Source organism: Mus pahari, chromosome 8 (genome assembly GCF_900095145.1).
Source record: "Mus pahari chromosome 8, PAHARI_EIJ_v1.1, whole genome shotgun sequence".
Taxonomy (NCBI): domain Eukaryota; kingdom Metazoa; phylum Chordata; class Mammalia; order Rodentia; family Muridae; genus Mus; species Mus pahari.
In genome coordinates, this window is record NC_034597.1 from 51326066 (window position 1) to 51337353 (window position 11288).

Genomic DNA, 11288 nt, shown 5'->3' on the forward strand with positions numbered 1-11288 from the left:
AGTCTCATTGAAGGTATCCTCAGACTACCTCTGCAGCCAAGGGTTGCCTTGAAGTACTGATCCTCTTGCTTCAGCTCCTCAGGTGCAGGGATTACAGTGTGCACAAGCACAGCCAGCGAGATCCATTGTCATCCAGTCTTGGAAGCAGTCATTCTTTATTCTTACATCTCACTTAAGCACAGGCACATTGTGGGGGCTCCCCAGATGCCCTGTCTGCGGTTCTAATGGTCACTGTTGGTAGAGATCACTGAGTGGTCACTACACTCTTCATGATGTCATTCGTGTGTGTGTGTGTGTGTGTGTGTGTGTGTGTGTGTATGTATGTGTGTGTATATATAGCGAGAGAATTTAAACTTCTGTGCTACCTTTTAAAAAGGCCATTGAACATTTATTTTAAGCCTAAGGAAGGACAGGAGCTTTTCTCAGCTTCTCGTAGCACATTTAATTGATATACATTTTTCCCAATTCACTCCCCAAGATCACTACAAGACAGATGTGGGAAGGATGAATGGGTACTCCAGCCCCCTTCTAATTGAAACCCTTCTCTATTTCACAGTGAATGGCAGCAAAGGGCTTTCTGTCAACGATTTCTACTCTGGTTTGGAGAGTTCAGGATGGCTTCGCCATATCAAGGCTGTTTTGGATGCTGCAATCTTCTTAGCCAAAGTAACTATTTCTTGTTGGTTCAGGTTTGTAATGGTTGGGGAAGGAATGGACTTAGCCTTGGTAAGTCTTGGTTCTGCTCAGACAACTTGTTTTGTTCTTTGCCTCTTTAATGGGGTTCACATCAGTTTGAAGTGGTACCTAAGACAGACATTTAAAATCCCCAACTACTTACAAACAACGTTTTTGTTTGCTTGTTTTGTCTTTGTTGTGTGTTTTAATTATACTGTGGCAACAGTGTTATTGAGGGCCAGGTCTTCTTTATGATGTGTATCTTCTGGTGTGGGTTTTAGTACAGAACCTTACTGATTTATGTAAAAGGAATTTTGCAAGAATCTAAGTGTGTCATTTTCCCCCAGGCAATAGTGGTTGAAAATGCAAGTGTGCTGGTACACTGTTCGGATGGATGGGATAGGACCTCCCAAGTGTGTTCCCTTGGCTCACTTTTGTTGGATTCATACTACAGGACAATGAAAGGATTCATGGTAAGGATCTGTTCCATTGAACCCAGTGATTTCTTTACCCAGGGGATGCTTGGCAGAATTCAGAGACACTTTTATACTAAGGTCATGCAGCTGATAGGGTCTGCTAGGCAGCTGACCCTGCACAGAGCAGCTCCAGTTAAAGATTCCTTGGGCCCTCCATGTCTGTGCTTCTGCTGCAGATAACCTGCAGGCTGACTGATCGCTATTTGTGCAAGTTTTTTAGATTTAGAGATTGACACCACCACCCACTGCCACCGCTCCTACCACCCTAAAGTGTTACAAAATTGTTGATATTTTCTCCCTCACCTTTATCTAGTAAAAGTAATGTAAAATACAGGATTAATTGTAAGGCAGTTTTAATTGTAAGGATTTAATGTTGAGGCAATGTTCATCTATAGCACCCTGATGTTAAGTTAAACATTGTATCATTTCGGTTTATGAAACCAAATTTATAGTTGAACAATTTTCTTCTAGGCAGGAATTTATTTTCTATTTATTTTCTATTTAGTATTTGATTAGATCAGCTTTCACGCTTGAGAGGTTTACAGGGACAGGCCAAGAGTCGAAGGCTATCCTTTACTATGTTAGCAGTTTGAGACCAGCCTGAGCTACATGACACCCTGTCTAAGAACAAAACAAAATTTCCACAGAAGTACATAGTGAGCAGATGAAGAGGTATTAGAGAGGTGTAAGTGCTAATTAATAATCAGAGTCCTGTGACAAGGGTGACGTAAAGTCTCAGACCTTGCTCAGCACCCTTACTCCAATCTGATACTGAGTCTGGATAAACTAAATGAAAATAAGAAAACTACATGAAAATGGTGCCAATAAAAGTAACACTAGGTGGCGCACGCCTTTACTTCCAGTACTTGGGAGACAGGCAGTGGATCTCTGTGAGTTTGAGGCCAGCCTTGTCTATAGAGCTAGTTCCAGGACATCCAAAGCTGCACAGAGAAACACTCTCTTGAAAAACCAAACAACAAGCAAAAAACAAACAAAAACAAACAAACAACAAAAAACACTTAATAAAATAATATTAAGCATACTTTGAAAGTATAAGTCAGAAATATTATTCTTATCTCATTTGCCAGGCATCTGAGTAAGTGATCAGGCCCACAGTAAAGCCCCTTTAGACGTGTGAGGGTAGGCTGAGTGGATGTGAGAGTAAGCCTGGTATTGAAAGGGTAAGAGCCTATGGAGAAGGATCCTGGGATGTGTCCTTTCCCATAGGCAGTGAGAGCCAGTAGGAAAGAGCAAGCGGTAGCTTGATGAATGATGCTCTGTAAAAAGATGCCTTGGCCTCTTGAAGGCAGGAGGGAGTGGGATGGAGGCTGAGGGTCCTGGATAGAGACTGTTAGTCCATCTGATGAGAGAGAAGGACTGAAAGTAAGGCAGCAACACACACACAAGTATACACAGGTAGGTGGTGGTCTCGGGACATTGACAAAGGAGAACCCATACAAGCTGCCCATAGATTGAGTGGGCGTAGGGGATAGGAGCCCTCATCTGGGTTTCCAGGCTGCCGAGTCAGCTTCCTGCTCTTCTCTAAGCTAAGCAGAGGAGGATACTAAGTCAGGACGAATACAATGATAGAGGACCCATGTTCACAGCATAGAGGTGACAATGACACCTATGAGATAGGCGCATCCTGGATCAGTATGCTCTGTTAAGTGGATTTAAGGCAACATAGGAGATGCCAGAGTGGCCATCCTGACACTGAGAAAAGAATACGTTTGGTGATTATGTAATGAGATATGGTGTGTCAAGCACTAAGAAGTTACTTCAGATCTGACTGAAAACATTAGAGATCTGTTCTCTCATTGGCTATGGAGATGCGTGTCTTTAGTCCCTGTTTTTGGGAAGCCGAGACAGGAGGATGGAGACTTCAGCCCAACCTGGGTTTCATACTGAAAAGTTGATTCAAAAAAACAAAAAAGGAAAAGAAAAGTAAGAGCTGGTTTTTTTGGTGGAATTAGTCAGTAGAGAAGTAGTGACCTGAAGACTAAACTATATATTCAGGGATACCAGTGCTGGCATTGATGGTTGTCAGCTGGCTAACTCTTTTACTGACTTGTTTGGTTTGCCAAGACACAGAGTCTTGCTTACCATTTTTTTTTATGCTTTACATAAACAATGTACAAATACGCCAGTGGTTTACTACAGAGCTGGCCATTATTAGCAGTTTAGTTATAGTTTCTAGTTTCCCTCATGCACCCCACACTCTATTTGAGGGCAGGGTTTCCTTATGATCTATCTGTCTGGTCTCTGATTCTCTATTCTCTTGCCTGAGCCTCTGAGTACTGGAGTCTCGCTGGCTTTTCCATGTTATTTTTGTATGTACAAAAATGTAATGCTGCCTTACCGTGTGTGTGTGTGTGTGTGTGTGTGTGTGTGTGTGTTTTGAGGGGGGGGTGTTTTTGAGACAGGGTTTCTCTGTATACCCCAGGCTGTCCTGGAACTCACTTTGTAGACCAGGCTGGCCTCGAACTCAGAAATGCGCCTGCCTCTGCCTCCTGAGTGTTGGGATTAAAGGCGTGTGCCACCACACCCAGCTACCAAGTGTGTTTGTAATGAGGGCAACTGGAATCATTTGTTGTAAGATGATTTCCATGACTTTGGTAACCTTATTCTCGTCTAGGTTCTGCCTACTTTTTTTTTGTTTTTATGTAGTCTTTTTATTTTTTTTATATCTGTTCTTAGCAGAATTGTCACTATTTTTTTTCAAGTTGAAAATAGTTATATAGTTTATTTTGCTTTTTCTCACTAGGTTTTAATAGAAAAAGACTGGATATCGTTTGGGCATAAATTTTCAGAGAGGTGAGTAGCAATAATACATTTAAATCTTTGCAAAATTGCACCACCATGTTTTTCCTTGTTGGAATTTACATATCTCTGTGGCATGGGAACTATAGCTCTGTATTATATGAAGCTAAACTTAATGTCTCTGTTATTTCTTTCTCTTAGTGCCTTTGTTAGTTCTCATGGCCATTGATGTTCAGTCTTATAGCAAGGCTGGCCTTGGACTTCTGGTCCTCCTGCTTTTCCTTCCTGAGGACTGGGGTTACAGATGTCCACTAAAATGATGGTTTCACATGGACTTTTATTGTCCATATTACATATGTAGCACTTGTATGTATCGTTTATAGGTTTAAGTTTACCATGCTTAAGCAATGAACTTCTTGCAGAGGCATTTTTCAAAGCTTGTGCTTTCTCGGGGTTTAGGTGTGGCCATTTGGATGGTGACCCAAAGGAAGTCTCACCAGTGTTCACTCAGTTCTTGGAGTGTGTCTGGCATCTGACCGAGCAGTTCCCACAAGCCTTTGAGTTCAACGAAGCGTTTCTTCTTCAGATCCATGAGCACATTCATTCATGCCAATTTGGGAACTTCCTCGGCAACTGTCAGAAGGAACGAGAGGAACTCAGGTAAGTGAACGATGAAACGCGCCTCTTCCTTCTGCACCACCGTAAATCATGGCTGTAAAATGAAGTGCCCTGACCGTTTCAGGTAGAGTTGAATTTTACTTTAGAGTTTCTTGTCTGTATTTTTGAAGCTAAAGTACCCTACTAATATCTGCCACCTTTCTGTTTTGAAATATATTTTGAAGTATAATAGTATCCAGAAAAGTACATGGAGGATTACACACACACACACACACACACACACACACACACACACACACACACACAGCCAGTACCCAAGGTGAGAACCCCATGCTGTTCCTTTAAAGTTTTGGTGCTCTTTTTCAGTTTAATGTATATTTTAGAAGAGAGAAATCTTTACATAATTTCTCAGAAAGTGTTGGTTACCAGTTTTATAGGGGTGGAAGGTATAAATCAGTGAGTTTGTCCTATGGTAAGGTGGCAGGTGTAACTCTCCTCCTTGTGGGGCAGACAAGCCTGCTGGCATTGTTCCATGGTGTCCTTGATGGGGTCTCATGCAGGCACTAAGTACCACATTCGACCCCTCACCTGTTCTTCATACCAACTTGTAGTTTTTGGTTTGGATTCCGAGTTTAGATTTCTTTTTTTTTTTCTTTTAGATTTCTTTTTTTGTTTGTTTGTTTTGTTTTGTTTTTGTTTTTGAGACAGGGTTTCTCTGTGTAGCCCTGGCTCTCCTGGAACTCACTTTGTAGACCAGGCTGGCCTCAAACTCAGAAATCCGCCTGCCTCTGCCTCCCGAGTGCTGAGTTTAGATTTCTTATAGTAACAGTGAATCTAGACCTTCCAAGTGACATGTAGAGAGGCTAACAATGATTTCCTATAATTTGGATCAGGTGACTTTTCTTGGGGTACGAGTCTTATTTTTGGAGAAACTTCTCAATTGGTACCAAACTCAAAAGAAAAAAAAAATGAGAAAAGGAAAATAAAAATGGAAATTTCTTAGTAGTTTTTCTTAGAACATACCTGTGGGCCATCTTAGGGCATATGGTATTGCACATACCTACTGCATCTCTTAGGTTACCTGCTGTGGATATGCCTCCTCTGTAGCCATCTGTCCATCAAATGTGTGCCTTTAGACAAGCACATGACTGGCATTTCAAAATCTTCCACTGAAAGGTGTTTCTGACCTGTGGTAGTTGCTCTCGTGGCCCAGCATGGGGTTGTGAGAATACGGCAGAACAGCTGAATCAGTGTTCTGTTGCAAGGCTTAACAGTCCTGGGATATGTGGAGAATCCCTAAGTGGACAAGTGAGAAACAGTGGTCCACCTGTGTTGTGCTCAAGACACATTTACTACATGGTCACAAATGAGAAAGAACAGTAGGGAAAGCAGAACTCAGGCAGGAGAGGTGAGTCTCCAGGCAGGAGAGGCGAGTCTCTAGGCAGGAGAGGCGAGTCTCCAGCTGGAAGCCACGGAAAGCAACCGCCTGATCTATAGCATCAGCAGGGCACTGAGTATTGCTAGCTAAGACTTTTATGTTCTTATTCCCCAAGGTTAAAGGAGAAAACTTACTCCCTGTGGCCCTTTCTTTTGGATGACAAAAAGAAGTACTTAAATCCTCTCTATAGTTCCAAATCTCAGAGATTGACAGTCTTGGAGCCAAATACAGCCTCTTTCAATTTTAAGTAAGTTGGCCTTGAAGCATTTTTATGTGATTTTTCTCATACAAATTTTGGGAACTTTTAAGAATAATGTTAACTTTATTTTAATTATTACTATCATTATCATCATCATCATCATCATCATTATTATTTGTATGAGAGTTTTGCCTGTGTGCACTCTGTGTGTGTGTGTGTGTGTGTGTGTGTGTGTGTGTGTGTGTTTTGCTTGTGGAGGGCAGAAGAGGCTATCAGATTCCTTAGAACTGAAATTGCAAATGGTTGTGAGCCTGCAAGTGTGTGCTAGGAACTGAACCCAGGTCCTCTGGAAAAGTATCCAGTGTTCTTAAGCACTGACCCATCTCTCCATCCCCTAAAAATATTATTTTAATTAAACATATTCAAAAAAACATATTCATGGGGTATAGTATGATCATTGTATAAATGTATACAATAATGAGCAAATCAAGATAGTGTTCCCATGTTTTTAAGTTTTCTTAATTTTAATGGACATACAATGTATGTTTATGAACAGTGAGGTATTTTGGAACCTGTGTCTAGCGTGTGGTAAGCAGAACAGAGCAGCTGTGTTTCTGTCTGTTCCTTGTTACTGTGTGTGAGCTCCTCTCTTCCAGTTGTTTACTTGGAATAGGTGTTGTAAGCTCTTCCCTCTGGGTTGTGCTGGGAGCTCTAGAGCTCACTCACTAGTCATCTAAAGGTGTTTTGGTTAAAAACTTCCTAAACTTCTTTGTCATAAAGGTTTTGGAGAAACATGTACCACCAGTTTGATCGGACGCTCCATCCTCGGCAGTCTGTACTGAGCATAATTATGAAAATGAATGAGCAAAACAAGCAGTTAGAGGAAGACATTAAAGACCTGGAGGCTGTAAGTATTCTGAGTTGCCTAATAAAACATATTTGTTTAATTTACTATATGACAGTTTCTTCCATTTTGGGTTTTTTTTGATTACAGATGAAGAGAATTTATTGGGCATTTCCTTTTTGTTTGTTGAGAATAAACTCACAGATTTTGCTCATTTTTCTTTTGGCCGGTTTGACTTTTTTGGTCAGGATTCCTTATATACTGATTCTCTGTTGGGGTTATTGCAAATAGCTTTGGCTTAATCTGATTTCTACATCTTACTGTTGTTATCTTTATGCTTTGCCGTGTGTGTGTGTGTGTGTGTGTGTGTGTGTGTGTTTTACTTTTTTTTAATGCCAGACAGTTCTTTTTGTTCAGAGAACTGTCCTGTCTGCCTCAGAGATGGATGTTTTTCATTGTCTCTTGGATAAGAGAGTGGTGGCTGCTTGGATAAGCTAGAGAGCACATATTAGTGTTAAAGAAAGGAAGGGCAAGATAGGCAGCGTGGGACAGTTGTCTGGAGTTGATTTGAAGAGCTTGATGCTTTGCCACAGGACACTTTAAATATTACGTTTTTTAAAAAACTGTGCTACCTTCCAAAGGTGGATCTGTTCCCTTGGCAACCCGTAGTGAGGGACGCCTGTGAGAAGCTCGTCGTGGTCCGTGGGACCTTCAGCGGGGTTAGAAGTGATTGTTGTGTTACAGTGAATGCAGGTTGAGCATATCCTCTGCGTCCTTGTCCTTATGAAATGATTACTTGTTAAAATTCCTAAGGAATATGTGTGTTTCTGGCATGTGAAGACCTAGTGTCCTATACAGTCAAATCTGGTTGAAACGATTGACAAATGCAAACACTTAATGAAGCATTTTCTTTGATAAATTTCAAGCTCTTGGGATTTCCTTTTTTTGGGTGGGGGTGGGGTCAAGACAAGGTTTCTCTGTGTAGCCCTGGCTGTCCTGGAACTCACTCAGGCTGGCCTTGAACTCAGAAATCTGCCTGCCTCTGCCTCCCAAGTACTGGGATTAAAGGCGTGCGCCACCACTGCCCGGTTTGCTCTTGGGATTTTTAGTTATTGAGTTCATAATTGTGTATCATACACAAGGGGAACACTTGTGAAAGGCGTATTTTCTTCACTCCACATAGATCGATCACCTGTTAGCTGTAGTTACTAAAGTTTTCTCAATGTCTTCTTTTGCTTTAGAAAATTAAGCAGTGCAAAAATGGCATCCTGACGAAGGACTTGCTGCATGCTGTCCACCCTGAATCACCTACCCTGAAAACCTCGCTGTGTCTGAAAGAGCAGAGTCTACTTCCGGTGAAGGACACACTCCGAGCTATAGAGGGCAGCAGCCCAGCAGATAATCGGTACTGTGACTATGCAGAGGAATTTTCTAAGTCAGAGCCTACCGTGGTCAGCTTGGAGTACGGGGTGGCCAGAATGACGTGTTAGCCTCCTTCAGTGTTTCCTGGATGATTGTAGTGTAAGAAATGTATAGTTGTGAGGATGGTCTGTGCACATGGGCAGGAGGGTTTGTTGAGTGACTTTGGGGCTTAGCAGTAAGTGAGAGAGTAGGTAGCTGAGAAAAGGATCGTAGCAACTCTTGAGTAAGTCGGCTAAGTGCCATTTGTAACAAGAGCGTACTCATTTCTGCAGGCATTGAGTGCTAGTGTGTATACTTATGGAAAGGGTTTACAGGGGACGGGTGAGCTGACAGTCTGTTGGTTCAGATGTTAATTACAGCCAAGCTCAGTAGCTTTCCTCTAACTCTGAGAAAACAGACCTGACAACCTGAACCCTCAGTGACCTATGCGGCATGTGCTTTCAGTTCTGGAGCTGTGCGACTTCGGATTTTGCCATTTAGTGACATTTTAACATTAAAGTGCCATGAAAAGTACTTATGGGACAGCCTTAAAGTAGACGCTCAGTTTATTCTGTGGGTTTTATAGCCGAGGACAGGATGTTTGATCTCTCCTTTAATCAGCCTTATTTCATATGAAGAACTGCACTCTGATTACTTGGGGGCCACGCACTGCAGTGCTCCACCATGGAAAGTTGTAGGCATACTCTGCTAGTTCCTAGTTTGTAATTAGCCAGCTCCACCCATATTTAAAAGTAGTGTTACCGAAGGCTTTGTTCTCGTTGTCATTTGTTTCGAGCTGCAGCTGACAGTTCATTATTCACAGCTTAGAGGACTCATTTCTTAGGCTAGTATAAGCACATTTGGCATTTACTTTCGGCTTACCGCAGTCTATTAATTCTTACTCTGTATTTGGCTTTAATCCTTTGATAACTGTACATTTAAAGTGGCAAAGCTCTAAAGTGTTCTGAGTACTAAATACATTTTTAACTTGAGTGTAGCTGCCTATAAACTTGCAGGTAAAAGAAAAATTTCTTTTCTCTTAATGTAGAAGGGGCCAAGAAGAGAGCACTGTGGGGAGGGGGGCAGTTAATGTCCAACAGAAGCAGCTTTGACGCAGGAAAAGGTTTCTTTTGCTTTATTAGTCTCATTGTTATTCTGTGCACTGGAACATGCACATCTTTTCTAAAAAAATCACTTGCAACTCTCAGTATTACCAGCTGGCTCTCAAAGTTTAATACCATTGGTGATGTGTGAGGTACAGTTCAGGGACACTACAAAATCTGTGTACATTATCTTATATATCTCCTGACTACACCTATATCTGTAGTATTTCTTGTGTTAGTTTTGAACATAGGTATCTTTTTTCTGGAAAAAAAAAAAAGAAAGCTTTATCGTATATGATTTTATCTAGTCCTTATTTTTCCAATTCACTTCTGTAAGACCTTATGTAATAAAAACACTGCATTTTAAAAAGTAACAAATATACTAAAAATTACAATGTATAATGAACAGTGTTTAGACGTTGAGAAAGGAAACTTAATCTCTGTGGCCACAACAGGAGGGTTTTGTGCCTTGGTTCCAGTCAGGTTGTGGTTTTAGACTTCTGTGGCAGACTTCCTAGTCATCTTCTGGGTTCATTATGCTAATCTTCAACTTCACATGTATATATGTGTTTACATGCTCACGCAGATAACATCCTGAGTGATGTACAGGACATACGTTGGCAAAAGTCTGTGTAAATGTCTCATAAAATTAGATTTATGTTCATTGTGTTTTGGGATGTATAGCATGTAAATTATTTCATGTATTATTTAAAGGCAATTAAATGTTCATGTTTTACTTTGAGTGTTTTTCTTTTGGGACAAAAAACAAATGAGGATGAATCCTAGAGGAGAACGTGTCACTGTCACTTTACTGAACCAGCGTGATTCCTAACTGCATGCTAAACCCAGTTGTGGATCCATGAGTAGAGCTCTCATTCCTCGTTAGAGGAACTTCTTTTTGTAGCAGATGGAGACCATAACAGAAATCCACAAGTGCCCAAAATGCTGAGAGCAGCTGACCACAGAGTGCCTGATACCAGCTGACACAGCTACAGCCCAGTCCTGCACAAGGGGCTCAGGGCACACAGCAGAAGGAGGGTGCACAGAAAGATTAGGCAAGCTGTCAGAGCCAGAGAAACAGGAAATCTGCCTTGATTTTGTGTTTCTCAGAAATGACAGGGAAGCTACACATCCATCATACCACAACAATATGGTTGCCTGAACAGTGACATCACCAGTTGACATGGCAACGTGGATGGGGAAAGTCTCACAGGACCTCACCAGAGACATAAGCCCACAGGAAACTCACCATTGCTGAGAGAGGAGAATCCATCTGCCCCAGGGATGAGCCTAGAAAATGGTAATCCAGCTGCAAGTGGTCAGCCCTGAAATCATGTACAGACAAGCCAGTCTAAACAGAAAACAAAAGACAAACCAGTTGTGCTTTTCTTCCCTTGCTTGGGCGAAGGGTCTTAACACAGTGGAGTTTTAGCATTTCATTTTCCAAAAGTATTGACAAGTTCCTTTTATATACAAACATGCTTTCTGAATAATTAACCAGGCTTGTGGCCGACAGGTTCAGTAGAAAGTGATGAAGTTGTAGACGTGCCTTGGCCAGTGGCGTGTTATCTGTGCTATTACCAGCTTGCAGGTGGGAGCCTGGGTCCACCAAGTAGATACATTCAAGGTGAACTGACCCATTGCCAGTGTAAAGAAGAAGTCACAGGCCAAGAAATGGGCAGCTCTGTTAGGAGTGTTTGGAACACTCGTCTTCTGGGTGAGAAGCAGCATGGGAAACTGCGAGAAAAAAAGATGCCCCATTCTCTCACTCCCA

At 41.7% G+C, this 11288-nt stretch overlaps 1 protein-coding gene across 1 annotated transcript in view; it reads left to right on the forward strand.

The window, feature by feature from the left end:
• Positions 1-10250, forward strand: part of Mtmr6 (myotubularin related protein 6) — a 34065-nt gene extending 23815 nt beyond the window's left edge. Inside the window, exons 8-14 of the mRNA XM_029541798.1 lie at positions 557-666; positions 1023-1148; positions 3916-3965; positions 4371-4571; positions 6083-6214; positions 6947-7073; positions 8252-10250. Of these exons, the coding sequence (XP_029397658.1) occupies positions 557-666; positions 1023-1148; positions 3916-3965; positions 4371-4571; positions 6083-6214; positions 6947-7073; positions 8252-8500 (995 nt within the window). The 3' untranslated portion in view covers positions 8501-10250. The remainder of the gene's footprint in view (positions 1-556; positions 667-1022; positions 1149-3915; positions 3966-4370; positions 4572-6082; positions 6215-6946; positions 7074-8251) is intronic.
• The last annotated feature ends 1038 nt before the right edge of the window (positions 10251-11288 follow it).